The sequence below is a fragment of the Acanthaster planci genome, linkage group LG15, assembly GCF_054643075.1.
Source record: "Acanthaster planci isolate LZ-2023a linkage group LG15, COTS_SCS, whole genome shotgun sequence".
NCBI classification, from domain to species: Eukaryota; Metazoa; Echinodermata; class Asteroidea; order Valvatida; family Acanthasteridae; genus Acanthaster; species Acanthaster planci.
The window spans coordinates 6,587,065-6,606,182 of NC_141791.1; the positions used below are offsets into that span (position 1 = coordinate 6,587,065).

Sequence of the window (19,118 nt, forward strand, 5' to 3'; positions counted from 1 at the left end):
TGAGGATCACTGTTTGTTTGTTTGTTTGTTGGGGTGTTTGTTGGGTTGTTTGTTTGTTTGTTGGGGGGGTGTTTGTTGGGGTGTTGGGTTGTTTGTTTGTTTGTTGGGGTGTTTGTTTGTTTGTTTGTTTGTTTGTCTTCCCTCCACTGAGCAAACAAGAAATTCCACATATATTATGTACATTTGCGATATAAAAAATATTATATATCTCTATCTATAATATATATCTCTTGCTGGACTCATGACTGTTTGGGAATGCAACAGGTAATCTATCCCACAGGCCGTCCAAATCTTGTTACCCGAGTCACTCTTTGCAGCTATGTGTACATATAACCCCATAAAAAAGAACGGCTGGGACCCATCTTTGCCCATTCCTGCAAACTCCTCCAACATTTGTTGGGATTTCAAAGGGTTTAGAAGAGAGAGTGTTTATAACGCAGGGAGGCACACAGTACAGTAGCTTTCTGCTATTTTGTTTTTCTCTTGGTCAGGCATGACCCAGACATCTTGGTCGGCTACGAAATACAGCAGCATTCCTGGGGATTCTTGCTTGAGCGAGCTGCGTTCCTAGACATGGACCTCTGCACAAAGATCTCAAGGTTGCCAGGTAATTGAATCAATGAGTAAGAAGTTGAAAGAACGTTTCATGCTCTCCAAGAGCCAACGCATGGGTTGGATTTCAAAGAACAAAGACATTTTTCATTTGTAAAAGTTTAGAGGGTCTCAATTCTGACTCTGTCAGAATTTTTCTCAAGGCTGTGATTTTCTCAAAGGTATTTTGCTTGTTAGAATGAGTTTTGGAATGACCAGCCGTCTAACTTCTGCAGTGTGTATCATCACATCACTCTTGTTAGTTTGCAGTTTGCAGTGCCATGGTTTATAATAAGGGAATAAATATGTGTTTGGCTGGTCTTTAATGTGTGTTTGAGACCAGCTCTGGATAATGGACGCGACTAAAACCCGAGCCGCAGGAAAGGGCATTATTAGCGTTCTTCTGAGCAAGGACATTAAATTTAAGACTGGCCAAGCACGTATTTATTCCCATTCATTAATACCTTTTTATTCAGAGTCAAAAGAAATCAACATATGATGGATTTCCAACAATTTTGTTCTAAACTTTACTTTCATTTTCCTGTACACCCAGTGCGTGATTTACACAATGGGCATTATCACTTCTCAGTGGGCATTATCAAATGTGACGCTTACCGACCAATAGGAATAGAAAAATTCTCCCAAGTAATTATGAGGGCTTGCTTAGTATTTGCAGTGTCATGAAGATGACCAACTTGAACTTGTTTAAATGTCGACAAGAGATCTGGTTGCCAAGTGGCATCTACAAAGTGTTTAATACTCAACCGTGGAAACTTGAAATCATTCTCAGCAACTGTTTCCATCTACTGTTTATCTCTTTCTGGTTATCACAACCTGGGTATACCTCAAAAGTACACTTCACATTAGCCCAGAACTTTAGAAGTTTGAATGAACCTTGGAGTTCAGTTGTCATAGGCAGGATGAAACCACCAGTGTGTAATTTTTTGATAAGCCTATGGAATCCAGGAGGAAATGAAATTTTTCCTGTCCACCCATCAGTCTTGGTGGAATTCAAACCCTTAATATGCAGAGGCAGATGGAGAGTCTTGCACCTACCTTGACCGACTTGTTCAGCCACTCCTCTCTTGTTTGCCTTCAGAATTAAAAAAAGAGAGCAGCTTTTCAGCAGAGCGTGACGCATATGGAGCTGACCACCAATCAGAAATCAACATCGCTGGCCGCATCACATTAAACCTCTGGCGCCTCATGCGGCATGAGGTACGACAGGTTTTTTCACTCTGCCGAAAGTTAATTGGTGACTTCTACTTGAAACACACTTTTGTTTTCAAACTGTTGATAGATAATTGTAGACTAGAACCTTTCCCATCTACAGAGGAACACCACTCCTTGATTTAAATGTCAAACTACCATCATTCCTCAGGTGGCACTGACTAACTACTCATTTGAGAATGTGGCGTTTCATGTCCTACATCAGCGCGTTCCCCTCTTCTCCTACCGCAAACTGTCGGACTGGTTTGACCACAGAAACCCACAACTGTTCAGGTTTGTTATTGAAGGTAGATGCTGGATCTCACCTTTTAATTACAGCTTATTTATGTGTTTTTGCTTACACGTGTGTGCTCATGTGCCACTCATCGGTTCTAGATGTTGATAGGAAGATTTAATCGACCAAGTTTCTTGTAGCGATTACTTTTTTGTTTCTGCCAGGACGGCAGTATTGATTATTGACCTGGCTTTTCCCAGGTGGCGAGTGATTGAGTACTACTCGGTCCGTGTCCGTGGGTCGCTCAAACTCCTCCAGCAGCTAGACCTGATTGGACGGACCAGTGAGCTGGCCAGGGTCTTTGGTTTCCAGTTCTACTCTGTACTGTCCCGAGGCTCGCAGGTAAAAACATGCTCTGTAAACTGTAAAAGTTCAAAGACATTGATGTTCCAAGCCTGAACCCTGTTGTTATTTCATGAAATTGTTAGATCTTACTCTACATTATATTATTTGGAAACACATGTAATTACGTTAGAAAAAACAAAGTAAGATCACTGAATGTACAAGCAAGTTGTGACACCTCGTGCCAGAATGGAGCGCTTTTCTCTAAAAAAGACAAAATGAACAGACAGTGGTTAAATTATGGCTTTAAATGAGCTTTTTTTGAAAATAAGATTTGAAGCTTTGGTTGTCCTCTCTCCTGAGGATGACCAGGGCATCGTGGTTGAAACATCGAGTTCTCACTCACCGTTTCCTCTCAGAACTACCAGTCCTTAGATTTTGGAAGTCAAAATATCCTGAGGTCGCGCCCTCTCAGAGACCTTGGGTACTGGCTATGTTTAGGAAACTTTGCACAGTCGACTTAATTATATTAAAGAGATTCCATGTGGTGTACCTGCAAGCTTTTTTTCAGTCAAGCTTTGTTTTGTCATGTAATAGGCACTTAACTCATTCCAAAACAGCGTGGTTTTGCCATGGGCAATTACATATTCATTATTAGGAATTTCAAGGTCTTAATGTAATGCTAACAATCCTTTTTGGTCCTACCGTAAGTTACCTTTATCAGACCTGAATTATCACCAGTTTTGTCGGATCATCCTATCCCATCCAAGATGTACGTGTAGCAAGAATGCCCATGTTAAAGCCACGCTACCAAAACTCGAGCTTTGTATTCCATTTTTTTAAAACTTGGTCCTTATCTTCAAAGCAAATTACACACCGAGAATGTTAGCATTCTGCTAAGATTAAATTGTTTTCCTTTCCGGTTTTGGGATTACAGTTCCGTGTTGAGTCAATGATGCTGAGGACCGCAAAGCCACAGAACTATGTTGCCCTGTCCCCCAGTGTCCAGCAGCGGTCAAGGTAAAATAAAGTCATACATACAGTAATATGTTGTTACTTAAGATTGAATTGTTTCTGGTGCTGAAATGAAGGATTCCACCCCTAAGTGGCCATTACCTGCAGCTCTCAAACCTTAAAAACACTTGTAGAGAGGTGAAGTGTTCAGTTTAAGTGGTTGAAAGAAAACCTTGGGTGAATGATTTTGTGGGTAAAGCCTACAGAATCAGGGAGTGAAATCCCAACCCGCATGTTTGCCTTGGTGAGATCCGAACCCGGGTCACAGAGTTGAAAGGTTAGGAAAGTACCACTGCATCAGTTGGACTCTTCACATGGAGGCCGAGTCACGAGAGCCATCCAGTGCTGTTTCGGCCAGGTATCCTCAAATGTTGTCGTCGTTTAGACCAGAAATAGATACCATAGATGCAACCATTATGTGATGTGTATCATGCACTGCTTTCCTAGAATGAAGGCCCCCGAGTGTATTCCTTTGGTCATGGAGCCCGAGTCCAGATTCTACCAGGACCCCGTCATCGTGCTGGATTTCCAGTCCCTCTACCCGACCGTGATGATTGCCTACAACTACTGCTACTCGACTTGCCTCGGACGCTTGGAGCACATTGCCAAGTAAGACCATGCCGTGTTTTATCAGTACATTCAGCTATTTACGGCAAGGGATGACGCCACCCCCGGCTTGGTGCCACCACAGAAAATGTTGGTTTTCATAGAAAAGAGAAGAAAATGAAGCAAAATGGGATAATCTGCAAATGGGTCTGACCATAAAATGAAAAACCTTGAGAAAGAAAGATTTTGAATTTTTCTTTTTAAATTGACTTATAGTAAATTATCAACCTTATTTCTCGTGCCCCATTTCCAAAACATATCTACCTTTACTTGCCCCTCGCCCCCATAACTAAATGAAAACTTCTAGTGTTGTGTCATTGGGGGTGGGCAAACCACATGTTCTTTTCATGATGTAAACCATGGTAAGCATCTTTTGTAATTTTGTTTCAAGTAATCATCTAAGCTGTCCGAGAAAATGATTATAAAGATGAACAAAGACTTTGCCTGGAGAGGGATTTGAACCAGCCACCTCCAGAACACAGTGCCGATTCTACAACTAAAATGTTAATCATCAGGCTGTGGTCTGTGGGGCTGTTTGTTTCACATGGATCCGGATTGCGATCAGTGATCCGGTGCTGATTCACCGACACCAGAACCCACTTGATGGATAAAGCGCATCAGCTTTTTACAGGGATCACTGATGGAGAAACCAGATCCGTGTGAAACGAACGGGCCCCATGTGTCATTAGACAAAAGGAAATTGTGCTGGTGTGATTCCAACTGTATTTCACAGGATTCCTTTTTTTTTTGCCAAGTGGTGGGGAGTATGTCCTTGGATGTGGCTCCCTGTCTGTCACCACCTCCCAACTCAAGAAGCTCCTCCAGTCTGACAGCCTGAACATCTCCCCTAACGGTGTTGTGTTTGTCAAGCCCAGTGTGCGCCGCGGTGTGTTGCCCACGTAAGTGAACCCACCTAAGCCGGTGTAAAATCTTTGTACATCGTATCCATCAAATATTTTGACATGTCATTAAAAGCTAACATGAGTGTTTAAACCTGCCTCATACATCATTCAAATGAAAAAGCAAGTTAATTTGATGTCACAAAAGATTAGCAGCAGATTTCCTGGAATTGAAACGTGTTCAACTTTTATGAATATGCACCATGAATATTTAATCTGATACGTCAATCAAGTATGAACCGACCTTTAACCACTTCCTGCCGGGGCAATTATCAATGTTGATGATGCTGGGCTGGGATATTTATCATTTTTTTGTGTTTCAAAATTCTTCAAAAATTCCTATCTTCATTTACTGGACACTTACAAACACGTGAAGGACTGTCTGGTGGCCCCTCTAACCTGACAGACAAAATCTATTGACGCCTGAGTATTTCAGCCAGGCCTGCAGCCTTGTAAAAAGAGCCCAGATTGTGCGATGTTATACAACTGTCTTTTGTTCACGAACCTGGCACAGTGCGCTGCTGACCTCTTTTCAATAGAGGCCAGATTAGTGTGCAGCAGTGCTGTATGGCTCATCGCTGCAGTGGTGGAGCGCTTTTGTCCCCGGTGGTAATCCGCTCGCTCTAAATGCCCCAAACCGTGGTATACTGTTTCAAAACAAGGCTGTATTACCGGAATCCCCGGCAGGAAGTGGTTAAAATGACATAGTTTGTTTGTTTTTTCATAGAAACGATTGTGATGTAAAATGGCATAATCACTCTTTTTTGTGTTGATAGTGCATCTCATAATAAAAATTCACGACATCACGTTTTTCTTGTCTTTTGATCTTTTGAACCAAAGAGCCCATTGATGAAAGTTTTTCCACAGCAGAAGAGATGACACCATGTTTGATTCCAAAGTAAACTTGGCTTGGCCGGGGGCAGCCAAAGACTAATGTTTACATTGTATCACAGTTTTGTTTGGACTGCTTAGATTTTGCATGCTCAGTTTTTGTTGTTCCCTTTTTAAAGTTTCCATTTGATGTTTACAGACACACCTGAGATCACCGGCAACACGAACACCGCAGCAGATTTGTAACATTTTAGCTCTCAACATTTGTTTCTGGTGTATTCCTGATAGTCTGTCTTTGTGTGGATTTCTTATTTCCCTTTACGCATTTTTCTGTCCGTGCAGGATGCTGGAGCAAATCCTCAAGCTTCGTGTCATCGTCAAGAAGGCTCTCAAAGACTTCAAAGATGACAAGGTAAGACTTCATTCTTAACCCGCTAGCTGTTTTGTTCAGGAACCTCACTCAACCATGGCAAATGTCATTACCGTCTTTGGCCCATTCTTTGTGCTTACGGACCAAAATCAGGGTCTCAAGTCCCGTGAAAGCATTGGTGCATCTAGTCTACAGTCCTCCAACTCAAAAGAATGTGATGTTAGCTTTTGACAGGTTTGGGTCGTTTAGGGTTTAATAGGGGGATTTTTTCCCAGAGCTCACTTCACACTGGATGCTGGAGCTAGGATCCAAAGCATTCTTGTTGCACGAAGCGTGAAGTGTCCTTGAGTTGTAGATAAAGCCCTTGCCAAGAGGAGGCTTTCTTGTCCTTCACAACCAACTGTTATCATGGCAGACAGGTTTCTGGCCACTTTCTTGTCCTTCACAACCAACTGTTATTGTGGCAGACAGGTTTCTGGCCACTTTCTTGTCTTCCACAACCAACTGTTATCGTGGCAGACAGGTTTCTGGCCACTTTCTTGTCTTCCACAACCAACTGTTATCGTGGCAGACAGGTTTCTGGCCACTTTCTTGTCCTTCACAACCAACTGTTATCATGGCAGACAGGTTTCTGGCCACTTTCTTGTCTTCCACAACCAACTGTTATCGTGGCAGACAGGTTTCTGACCACTTTCTTGTCTTCCACAACCAACTGTTAGCGTGGCAGACAGGTTTCTGGCCTCTTTCTTGTCTTCCACAACCAACTGTTATCGTGGCAGACAGGTTTCTGGCCTCTGTCTTGGACTGATTACTCCTAGACTAATCTTGTGACCAGAGATGCATGGTGTGTGCATATACATGCATGTACTGGCAGTGAGGCCACTAACACGTGTTTGTGCAGCCGAGGGACTGTAACTGAACCTCTTCTGGTCACTCACATGCCCGAGGGGGCAGCCAGTGTTTCTGTTAAGAGCCAGCAAGAAGGGAATTATAAAAGCCACAACTAGAGTGGTGCCAATCGCAGGTTAAAAGCCTCTTCAGCCAATAGGATGTTGTGATCTGCCAAAATGAAGTGCATCTCAAATAGATGAGGATGCCAATGAGTGTAGTACCTGCCCGAATGATGTCACTCCCTCAGTCTTTTGACCACTCTTTGTAATGACCCCAACAAGTTTATTTCAAGCCAGGAGTGGTCAGTTATATTCTTACCCACCTGTTCGGGGGGAAATGGCCTCCCCAAAAATTAAATGTGAAAGTATTAACCAAATACTGTGTTAACTGATACAAATGCATTTTATGTTTACGTGTTTACCTGGCTTATCTCTGTGTTATTAGGTGATAAACCTGTCAGTTGATTTGTTCTTGTTGCTTCGTAGTCATTACATCGCATGTTAGACAACCGCCAATTAGCCCTCAAGCTGATTGCTAACGTCACCTATGGCTACACATCGGCCAACTTCTCCGGTCGCATGCCTTGCATCGAGGTAGGTCCGAGTCCAACCCCAACAGATGGTCTGCATTACGCAGAACCGTCAGGCTTGAATTGATACGGTTTTAAAAGTGCTGGAACTCACTTCTTATGAACAGGGATCTGCTTTCCTGTCAAGTTGTGTGATTCCCACTGTTTTGTGTGTACTAATTTCTTTCTCAGAGCTAAAATCAGTGGGAGATTTCAAGGATATTTAAACTGTTACCTCTCAACTGTCATGCACAAACCCTGAACTTATTCCTTGACTCGATGAGTGTCTCATAGGCGTATCTTTAACAGGAGAAGATTTCTTGAAGACTGCATCATTTCCACAGAGTGGAGGTGTTTTCAAAATGGCTTTCCTCCTGTTTCTTCCTGATAGGTCGGGGACAGTGTGGTTAGGAAGAGTCGAGAGACGCTGGAGAGAGCCATCCATATGGTAGAGACCACAAAGAAATGGGGAGCTAGGGTGGTTTATGGCGATACCGACAGGTGGGTGCAACTAACTGGCAACTGACTCCTTTAATACCGTAGGAGTTCAGTTGAAACTGCCATTGTAGTTGAGTGGGACCACCATGAGATTCCTGTGATATAAGCACCGTCGATATTGTATGTGGTTGATACCGACTTAAGCTTTGCAATGGGACTGCCGTAGGATTCCTGTGGAACTGCCATAGAATTACTGTTGGACTGCTTTAGTCTGTCTTGGCACTGCGATAGCATTGCTGTGGGAAGGTCAAAGGATTGCTGTGGGACTGCCGTGGGCTTCCTGAGAAGCTCTTATAGTATTCCCCTTGGAATTGCCATAGGATTTCTTTGGGAAGGTCAAAGGATTGCTGTGGGACTGCCGTGGGCTTCCTGAGAAGCTCTTATAGTATTCCCCTTGGAATTGCCATAGGATTCCTTTGGGAAGGTCAAAGGATTGCTGTGGGACTGTTGTGGGCTTCCTGAGAAGCTCTTACAGTATTCCTCATGGAATTGCCATAGGATTCCTTCAGGTACTTTTAAAAGGCTGTAAAATCCTTAAGTCGCTGAAATTGTGTGGTGTGGCAATGTTAAAATGGGACACATGAAAGTACAGATTCCGTGTGCTGCTCCTCCTTGTCTACAGTATGTTTGTGCTGGTGGAAGGAGCAAGCAAGGAGCGCGCCTTTGAAGTCGGAAGAGAAATCCGAGATGCTGTCACCGCAGCCAACCCTAAGCCGGTCAAACTCAAGCTGGAAAAGGTACGTTGAATTTTATTATTAGTTTCTATGTGAATGCTTCTGGGGTACTTGCCCATTTTGTTCCCATTTCCAGTGTCAGTGCTGTAAGGTCACCTGTGTAAGATCTGTGGCATAGGATGAAGATCTCGAGTGTTGTCTTATTATGTTCATGCTCATGACCAAGTGAGGAATACCTCCAGGAGACAGCACAGAATTCCTTAGGAGTCATATTACAAGTAATTCTCATTGGACAGTGGGAGATGGTCTGATGTGGTCTGATGTCAGACCATCCAGTCTAACATCTTCTGGCATGACCTGCAAGCATAATTTTATGTCAAGGCTCACACATGTGTTCTTCAGTTGTTACAGCCTGCTCTATTCCAACGTCATTTTGAAGTTTACCAGGAGTACGTTCTACTCGCATGAATACTGCCCGTGTTCGGAAATGGTGTCTGATTTTTAGGCACACTGATGTCTCAGATGCTACAAACATAGGAAATATTCATCGGAGTGAAACTAAACTCAGTTCCCTGATTCCAGGTTCATCACTTTTTGGTACTTCGTAGGTTTATCACCCTTGTGTTCTGCAATCCAAGAAGCGCTATGTTGGCTACAGCTACGAGTCGCCTGACCAGGTGGAGCCGGACTTTGACGCCAAGGGCATCGAGACAGTGCGCAGGGACTCCTGCCCTGCAGTCGGCAAGGTAGACTGTCCCCGACCCTCCTACCAACCCTGCTTCCCCCAAGAAAAGAGGAAGCGTGGCTTCTAGAGAGAGTGCTTGTTGGATTTTTTGAGTTTGGTTGCTGATTACTAAAGAAAATATCGCTGAAATATTTCTAAGGACAAATTCTCACTTGGCATAAAAGCTGAAACTCTGCAAATTTGTGAAGGTTCAACACATTTCAACTTGGAAGATTTTCCAGTTATTGCCAATGACATATGTTTATTCTGAGAAGATCTGGGGGTTTTATTCTAGATCCCCAAAACAATCATCAAGTAATGTCAAAGAGGACGGATTGTCAAAAGGACAGCATATTGAAATGGGACTTCTCTTCAAGGTTTGACACTCGTTTAAAAAATCTGTTGCATTGTGTAGAAGACTGTGTCACACTGCTGGAAATTGGATTAAGTATTTCAGTTCGCTGTAATTTGTGTTTTTTCCCTCTTCTAGATTCTAGAGAAGGCCCTGAAGATTCTCTTCACCACGCGGGACGTGTCGCAGATCAAGCAGTATGTCCAGCGACAGTTCCAAAAGATCCTAGACGGACAGGCCAGCCTGCAGGACCTGATCTTTGCCAAGGAGTACCGGGGCCGACACACCTACCGGCCTGGAGCGTGCGTGCCAGCCCTGGAAATCAGCAGGTGGGGCGGGCTGTTGGAATGCATGCTTGGGAGAGTCTGGCAGAATGACCCCTTTACATTGTCTTTGATATCGTCGTTATGCATTTGTTTGATTGTGGCAAGCCTTCAGGAGTTATTTCACTGATGTCTTGTGTTCACTTTGACGCCAATTTTGGGATAATCATGCATGTCCGTTTGAGAAAAGTTTATTTTGTCAAGACAGGTTGGTAAAAAACGTTATTAACTTTTCCCGTTGACACGCGCCCAGCGGACTGGTTAACAGGTGTGAAAAATGTGACCTATAAGTGACCGTAACAACAAAAAACTCTGGCCGTTTATTGAGACTTCAGTGATGTACTCACGAGGGATGCCCATATATATATGCTGGGTTTGAAAAAAGGTTGGTCAAGATTCCCAAACCAAGGTTTTTGGAAATGCAAAGTATGTCTCCCCTCCTTCCAGTGGTGAGAAGGCCAAAAGGCAGCCCATTTTGGGGTTTATCGGAAGACATTTTTACAACTTCAGATCGTTTCATTAGTGCAGATCTTTCAAAAACTGAAATGTACTCCATGCACATTGGTCATTGAGACTACTTCCCACTCCTTCCATTGCCATTTTGCCCCTCCCCCTCCCACAGAAAGACAATAGGGCTTCATCTTCTCAAGTGCTGAACGGCAGTTAGGTAGACTTTGCTTTCTTATCTAGTGCCATCATTTTTTTATTCTCCGCCTTGCATCATCAGGCGGCTCCTTTCAGTGGATCGCCGAGCTGAGCCTCGCGTTGGTCAACGTGTCCCCTACGTCATCGTTCATGGAAGCCCAGGCTTGCCCCTAATCCAGCTTGTACGCACCCCCAACCAAGTCTTACAGGTAAAGAAAAATGGAAAAACCTTGATTTAGGGCTACGAGAGGATACCTGGATGTCTGATAATTGGCCCCCCCCCAAAAAAAAGAGAGAGATTGCCAGATTTATATTTTGCCAGCTTGATTATTGCAGATTATGACACAGCCGTTGCTGGAGGGGAAGTAGAACCTTCATGGAACAGTTGCATGTTACAAAAAGTCCATACCCTCCCCCAAAGAAATATTTTGGCAACATGCGAATACCTTGACACTGGACAATATTATCTTGTAAAGCAACAGTTGTCAAGGAATTGTGTAGGCAAACTTTACTTTGGGTTTTGTTACAATTTGTAGAATTACCTGTGTCAGAGGTGCACATGATGTTAAGCTGACAGTCTGCTTGGACTGAGCATTTGGTGGTTTGAACGAAAGAGCAAGGTGCGCTGCTGTAAGGTTCACCTCAGTCCAGGGATGCCAGTTTCTTTCAGTCAAAAGCCTGATTCCAAGCCTGTTCATTCAAAATGTTGGGCTAATTCCTGGCCTTCTTAAGGTATCGGCTTCTCTGACCTTGTTGGAGGCTCTGGACAAGAACATGACAGATTGTCCCGGTTTGGAAAAAGTTGGTGAACCTCTTGGTTTCTTTTGTTGGGTTTCACTGGGTCATATTATACACAGTTGTTTTCCTCCCCAATGACAGGATCCTGGCCTGCGGCTGAATACCACCTACTACCTGACCCGCCAGCTGGTACCCACCCTCAACCGGGTCTTCTGCCTGCTGGGGGTGGACACCATGCAGTGGTACCAGGAGCTGCCCAGGTGGCATAGGGTCAGCGCACACCACCAGCCGGGGACACCGGGAAAGAAGGTCAGTTACCATCTAAGTCTGGTTCCCTGACTTGGCTATTCCCTTGATGTACAGTAGATATTGAATGTCTGGTAGCCATCACTGACTATTGCAAGATGTGCGTGATATTACAAGGCAATTTGTACATCTTTTTTTTTTCCCCAAATGAATCAATGAGAATGGGTTTGGAAAATTTCAGACAGTTTTGAAAATTTTTTGAAACAAAACAAATTCCTCAAAGAACATTCCCTACCGGCCCATACATGAATAAAAAGATTATTTAGGGTGCCGCATAGCAGTGCCCAACACCCAAAAATTGTGATACTTAAGAGCATTCAAGTTGACTGTCCTTGTTGATTTTTGGTTGTATTTTAGAGTGGATATACAGCTTGAATGTTTTTGTACATTCAGACCAAAGCACCAGGTTTTTTCCTAAACATTCGACTTGAATCTGATGTCCTCTACTTATACACTTATGCAAGTTCTCAAAAAATGCCCCAATTTCAACACTTGTACCCGGTACCTGCGAGGACTCTTTCAAGAACCTGCTTTGTCTTCCTGCTCCCCAGGGCACCATCTCACAGTACTTTGCCAGCCTCAACTGCGTGGTCTGCGAGAAGGTAACCAAGGAGACCCTGTGCAGCGACTGCAAGGCCAAAGGTCAGGTCACGGCTACCGCCCTCATGAGTCAGGTGCAACAGTGGCAGTTGGTCCAGCAGGGCATGGCCAAGGTTGGTAGCTGCTCATCACTTGGGGATTAGGAATTCTTTGCAAAACCTTGCAGAATGGGTCATTGTGTTTTTTCCAAAGCCTGCCTTCCTGCCAATGGTTGGATCAAATCTCCATGCTAAAAGGCCAGCTTATACATGTACTTGGAGCAAGAGCGAACACAAACCTGATTTTGTGACTTCAGATCAAATGTACATGCTGTGAATGCATAAAAGTTGCCATGTTCCAATTCAAGGAAAACTCCATGCAAAAGTTTCGTAACCTCACATTGGTTTCACTGAAGTATGGACCGGCCTTAACCACTTGCTGCCAGTGGCATTTATCAATGTGGATGATGCTGGGGCAGGATATTTATCATTTTTTTCTGTTTTCAAAATGCTTTAGAAATTCCTATCTTCATTTACTTGACCCTTTCATCCAAACAAAGGACTGTCTGGTGGCCCCTCTAGCCTGACAGACAAAATCTATTGACGTCTGAGTATTTCAGCCAGGCGTGCAGCCTTGTAAAAAGAGCCCAGATTGTGCGGTGTTATATAACTTTCTTTTGTTCACGAACCTGGCTCAGTGCGCTGCTGACCTCTTTTCAATAGGGGCCAGATTAGCGTGCAGCAGTGCTGTGTGGCTCATTGCTGCGGTGGTGGAGCGCTTTTGTCCGCGGTGGTAATCCACTCGCTCTAAATGTCCCTAACTGTGGTATACTGTTTCAAAACAAGGCTGGATTATCTCCTCTTTTGAAAGTGAAAAAATGTTGGTAAGGCCCAGCAGCCTGGTCTTTTGTTCCGAGTACAGTCTTTTGTTACAAGGCCCTGTTCCCTTTGTCCGAGTTCGGAAACCCCGGCCACGCATATAAAGCATACGTGTCCGGTACCGGAGTCCCCGGCAGGAAGTGGTTGAGGTCACTTTATGTATTTAAGATAACAGGTTCACTGACAGTTTATTTTGGCTGAATGAATCAATCAATTCATATATGTATGTCAACCATTCTTTAACTGTATTTTTTCCTTCCAGCCTCAAAATTGTTGCGGTGGCATTGTCAAAAAACCACATTAACATCATTTACTTTTCACACAATCACCACACAACCAGAGAAATGTCAGTTACCTTTATGTTTTTCTTGCCGACAGCAAGTTTTTGTTCACCACTCCACTGAGACAGAAAAGGGGCCCAACTCCTTTTGGAAGTAACTTGTACCTTAATTTAATTGCATCCTCTGACATGGCCCTCTTTCTGATAAAATTGTTATCACTGAAGTAACTGTGATTAGAAAAATAATCAGAAAAAATAATTCTGAGATGCCCAGGATTCAAGGGGCCTGTGTATTTGCATTGAAGAAGATGCACTGGTTGGTCCAAAATTAACTAAGAAGCCAAATTTGGAGTTCTTTTTTTTACCCCATTGATTCGCTTGCCTGCTTGAGGGGTGTATTTGGGGTTGGGATAATAATATCTTTTTGTGAATGAATACTACAGGGTAGTACTATTCATAGGCAAAGGAGGTTACCAATGACAGTGTGGTGCAGTGTGTGTTACATGTACCCGTGACTGGCGCTCTGCTGGTTTTTACTATGAGAATTTCCTGTGCAATAATTTAGGCTTTCAACTCTGTATGACAGTTATGTTACTTTGCCCCATTATTTTGCTTGTTTGACAGCAACTATTGTATAGGAAAAATCCTATACCTATCCTTTTGTGGATTTGCTTCTTTTTTTCAGATTTGCGCCAGCTGCTGCAACTTCAGAGAGCAAGACTCGGCCAGCTGCGTCTCCCTGGACTGCCCGATCATGTTCAAGACCAACAAGCTGGCCAGACAGCTTGGCCAGGCTACAAACTACCAGCAGCTCTTAGACAGCCTGTGAGGATTTGTCAACTTCTTTGGGATTTGGCTTGGTCTGGAGTTACTGTCCAATCAGGTGTGTTCTACCAGAAGAGCTTTTACTGCCCTGGCTTGTACAGGAGGGCTACTAGGATTGGTCTGTCGATAGAAGATATCACGTAATATAGAGACTTTTATCCAATCAGACACATTTATTATTCTCATTTAGGGATCATGTACATGTACATACTAAACTGACCTGCCATATGCAAAAGAAAGGAGCGTTTCTCTTCTAGGAGACAAGTACTAATATGATTTTTGACCAATCAGTGTGAGTACTCCTGAAGTATCAGGGGCACATCTCTCACCCGTAATAGTGTCTGCAAGACTCCTTCTAGTTGGTTAATGATGTGCGAGCAGAAGTCATGTACATTATGTTAGGTTTGCAGTAGAGCCAATCTCATTTAGGTAATTCTAGAAATTAGGGGTCCAAAAGTGTGACATTTTTGTGTCCCATGTGACCTTTGTTATTTGACATGGAAATATCACCGGAATTGATTTCAAACTATTACTATTTGTTTGGCAGGTAATTTGCATTAATTCACCACTGTTGGAAATTAGAAAGTCTGTTCTGAACTTTGCATGTAACAGGGACACGAAAAACCTGGACCCCTAATTTCTGGAATTACATGTTTGCTCTCCAAATGGCTGTGACAAACCAGAAATTACATACATTAACTTTTTGTCTAGTATGTAAACGGAAACAATTGTGGGAGATCGTGTTGATCCCAGGAAGTTTTTCCAGACAAGAAATTTCCACTTGTAGCAATGAATTTCAAAACTAACTGTATTGTGAATACAAAGGTGTGTGGTTTTTGTAAAAAAGAATTTGGAGCACAGTATGCAAGAATAACACTCATTTCGGGCAACTGTGACTGATTTTATGTACAGAATAAAATTGTTTGAGGTATGCATTTTTCATATCCAAATAGTGCCTACACCTTTGAAATGCAAACTTTTTCCAAGTATTTTCATGAAGTTTTTGATTGCCCGGTGCTTTGATTTTTGTGATCCACAATTCTAATTGGGGGAAGAGTTATTCAAGAACGCACTGATGAATTTTCCCTATTTATACAGAGTCTACGCAAGTTCCTAATGAGTACTAGCTTCAGGTAGGTCTAGAGCAGAATTGTCTGTTTGAAAAAGGTTGAAATTCAAGCTGAGAGATGGAAAACAATATGCCTTTAACGCATTATTTATTTACCTATGCTTTCAGACAATCAGTGTTCTTAATTTAGAACAAATAGTTTAGAGAGACTTTTGAAGGACATGCTCATTTTATGAATGTTTAAACAGGACCAAATCTTGTGTGTGGAAATGTTAACATTTAACAACTTTGCCATGTTTGTGAACTTTCACTTTGTTCTTGTACAGAGAATTCCTGACGGTAAGTCGGTCGCATACACATTCCAAGAGTTCGCCCAACTTTAGAAGTGATCAAAGTGAGCTCTTCTTACAAATAAGAAATGGCAAAACATAAAAAAAATAAACATAATTTAAAAACACCAGGGAAAGCACAGTGTCGGCATTGTAGTTACCATAATTAAGAAATTATAGCACTCATTAAATGCTTACGTATACACTGTACTCATTGCCAAATCTGCATGCATTGTTCACATGGTGCTGCGTAATTGGACAAATTCTGTTTTGTTATTTGCATGTACCTGTAGGTAGAATCATGAAAGGCTGTAAATTTATTTGTTTACTCTGACATTTTATGCCTGTCGTAGTATCATCAGTGGCAAGCCGTGTCCTCCTTCACGGCCATTTTGCTGTTTGCAGCTGCGGCTAACTCACTCTGGTGGGTCAGTGGCAAGAATCGTAACCACTCTAAATCGTCTGTGTACACATCTATGCCCAGCAGCAAACATTGTACAGTACATGTACGCGGACGCACTGGTATCACATGTATGTGAACAGATACAAAAGACACGGAAGCTCACTGAGGGCAGCTTGTATGAGTTTGACGGGGTTAGATAAGTGTGTGCCAACCTTGCCATCTTTGTGTAGACCTGAGAACATAACGGGAGTTCATTATGGAGGTTACACAAACCTCGTGTGGACCAAGGCAGGTCCCCGCACGGTTTTCTCCTCCCTGAAGAAACGGGTTCAGAGACATTTTTGGAGTCGCGGGTATTGTACCGATAGCAAAAGAACAGTAAAGGAAACCAACAAAAATCCAGCTTGAAAGATTTTTTGCACTTTAAGAAAAATAAGTAATTCCACTGAGTTTTCTCAAAGTACACAGAAAGAAAGGAATACCTGTAAGCATGTGCACATGCTGTGAGTGGATGCTGTCCTAGCAGCAACCATGGTGGCACTGCATAACCAGAATATCTGTGAACTGTCGTTTGCTTGACACTCATGTCAATGAGGCCTCGACAGATGACAGACCAAATCAAACACGGTGTTAGATTATGGTAACAAACTGGCAAAGGGCGTACTATCTATGCACTCAGTTTTTTGTTTGGTTTGGAATGTTTGTCTCGTGATAGCATAGATTTAACCTTGTCCTTGTACAGTGGTTCCGGCTGCCTGATATCACTTTGTGTTTCAGGGGCTGTTACCCAGCCGACGTGTTGGATTCAGTCTTGTTAGTCATTGTAAGTGTGGTTCACACTCCACCATCCTGACCACAGACATGTACATGCCGTACATGTAGTTGTAATCTACACATTGTTTTCTTTGACGGTTTGTGTGTGTAGTACAGTAATCATAGGCCGTGTCCGAAACGGGCTTCTAGAGCTACGGCTAGGTCTATTGTCTGCGCGTCTCCATGCATTTCCAATGGAGTGAATACCAAGACCTAGCTTCTAGACAAGAGATTCGGATGCAGCCATATTGTATTTGTAACAGATTACAAATTATATATTTCTATCTTCCTTGGGTGATGGTTGTGATGTGTAAAACGTATTGTATATTTATAAAGTCATGTTTCACCAGATTTCTTTTTTCCTTCGTTTATGTCCGACATGCGAGACTATCAGGTTCTCCATATAAAAGCCACAGTAATTAATTGACATTGTACCGTATTTTAGAAGGAAAAAAGCCCTAATGTGATGTTTTGTATTGATGTGGATATTTTACAACGTGGGGGAAAAGTTTAGATTTGTAATTGAAAAGTTCTTATGTATAATACGAAAATTATTGAGACCATTCTGTGACAAGAAAGGTCACATTTATGTGCCAAAAAAGCCAAGACTGAAAGCATAACCACCTTTCAGGAGAGATTCTAACTGTGTTTAAGAAGGACCAGTGTGTGACTGTGCCTTCCTACTCTTTTGGGCTACTGTAGTGAAGAACATGTCGCTTATGGTGTGTTCATTGATTTGTGCACGTGCCTGGTAGATTACATAGCGACATTTTCATCGGAATGTGCACAGTAGCGCCTTTGCAGTGGGCCACGGCACTGTAGCAGGGAGATTCAGGTGTCTGTGATACTTGCCTGTGGAGGGGAGGTCATTTGATAAAGTCCAAGGCATGGCTGATACATTTAGTAAACTTAAGTTAGACCATGTTCTTGTGTGAAAAAACACAGTGCCTTAAAAAGATATCGGGTACGAGAGGGGTTGCAGAATTTAACAAGTCCACATGTAGCTGACTCGTGCCAATACAGGAATTTTATGGTCAGGTGTTGAGACATGAGGCTTTATACACTTGTGGCCATGGCATGGCTTGGACCCAGACATGGTGTAAACCCCACCCCCCTGTAAGGTTTTAAAAAAGTGACATTAATTAATCACCCCTGTTGATATTCTGTGTAGATTTCCTTCCCGAATAAGTCATTTTACCATAAAGCCTTCAAAAGGATGACAATGCACAGAAACTGAAACATGTAGATAGCATATATCAACTGGTTTATATTTTATGTCACATAAGTATGAATTCAAGTGGGAGTGAAATTTGCATTGCATTTTTAAAAAGCTTTTAATCATATCTTGGTGTTTTTGGGTCCAGGGATTTTGTTAAGTATTGAGGCACTAGACATTTATCATTCTGACACTTTGCAGTAGTTATTCAAATGTAAAATATATGTATTTGGTTACAAGCTTTTTTTTCTCTGATATCTGAAATTTTTCAAGTGCCAACGTGACATGGCACCTGAAATCACAGTTATGCAAAGGACAAGGAACCTGTTTGATCAGCTTCAGCAAATTTTTATAATTATGCGTATTTCTCATTCCTGACACCACATCTATGCACTCTTAGAGGCACATGGTTTTGCATGATTCCAGTAAAAGTTAATGTTTCTCTCTGTTGCATTTTCATTTTTTTGTTTAATCGAAGGTGCGTGTCAGTTTCTGAGATGCTGGTCGCCTGACACTGTTGCTTGCGTTCTTTGCAGAAACTAGCCAAATAATACTTACCGTTACATCAGAAAAGGCAGCTTATTGGAACGTGAAATTCATGACAGCTCAGAGTAGATTTGATCAAACAGCATCTCAGTTTCTATGTTTAATTTCAATTGTCATTGAATGTTGTGATTGCTCATGGGTCTTTGTTTAGTTTGTTAATCAAGAAATAAAATATCACTTTGATCTGAAGTGGTAAAGATTGCTTTGATCTGAACCGGATGCTGAGTATGTGTTCTTTGAAGTCTTGGTTTTATCTGTTGCGTCTCACATCACAAGCACGCATCTCACACTCATATTTGTTTTCTGTTTCCTTGATCGCGAGGCATGCATGAAATGGATGACAGTCTGCTAAAATCTGTATCTG

General features: G+C 42.5%; 1 protein-coding gene across 3 annotated transcripts in view; it reads left to right on the forward strand.

Moving 5' to 3' along the window:
• Window positions 1-18,968, forward strand: part of LOC110984687 (DNA polymerase zeta catalytic subunit-like) — a 50,229-nt gene extending 31,261 nt beyond the window's left edge. For 2 of the 3 annotated variants that reach the window (XM_087146386.1, XM_022245109.2), the window contains exons 20-36: window positions 492-607; window positions 1,691-1,809; window positions 1,973-2,094; window positions 2,296-2,437; window positions 3,315-3,397; window positions 3,839-4,000; window positions 4,753-4,896; window positions 6,070-6,139; window positions 7,474-7,581; window positions 7,948-8,057; window positions 8,677-8,791; window positions 9,337-9,474; window positions 9,943-10,133; window positions 10,855-10,981; window positions 11,652-11,819; window positions 12,368-12,529; window positions 14,239-18,968. In XM_087146386.1, coding sequence (XP_087002512.1) covers window positions 492-607; window positions 1,691-1,809; window positions 1,973-2,094; window positions 2,296-2,437; window positions 3,315-3,397; window positions 3,839-4,000; window positions 4,753-4,896; window positions 6,070-6,139; window positions 7,474-7,581; window positions 7,948-8,057; window positions 8,677-8,791; window positions 9,337-9,474; window positions 9,943-10,133; window positions 10,855-10,981; window positions 11,652-11,819; window positions 12,368-12,529; window positions 14,239-14,382 — 2,221 coding nt within the window. In that variant the 3' untranslated portion in view covers window positions 14,383-18,968. Of the gene's footprint in view, window positions 1-491; window positions 608-1,690; window positions 1,810-1,972; window positions 2,109-2,295; window positions 2,438-3,314; window positions 3,398-3,838; window positions 4,001-4,752; window positions 4,897-6,069; window positions 6,140-7,473; window positions 7,582-7,947; window positions 8,058-8,676; window positions 8,792-9,336; window positions 9,475-9,942; window positions 10,134-10,854; window positions 10,982-11,651; window positions 11,820-12,367; window positions 12,530-14,238 lie in introns of those variants that run through there. The other variant, XM_087146387.1, reaches the window with a different exon arrangement.
• Window positions 18,969-19,118: the final 150 nt, after the last annotated feature.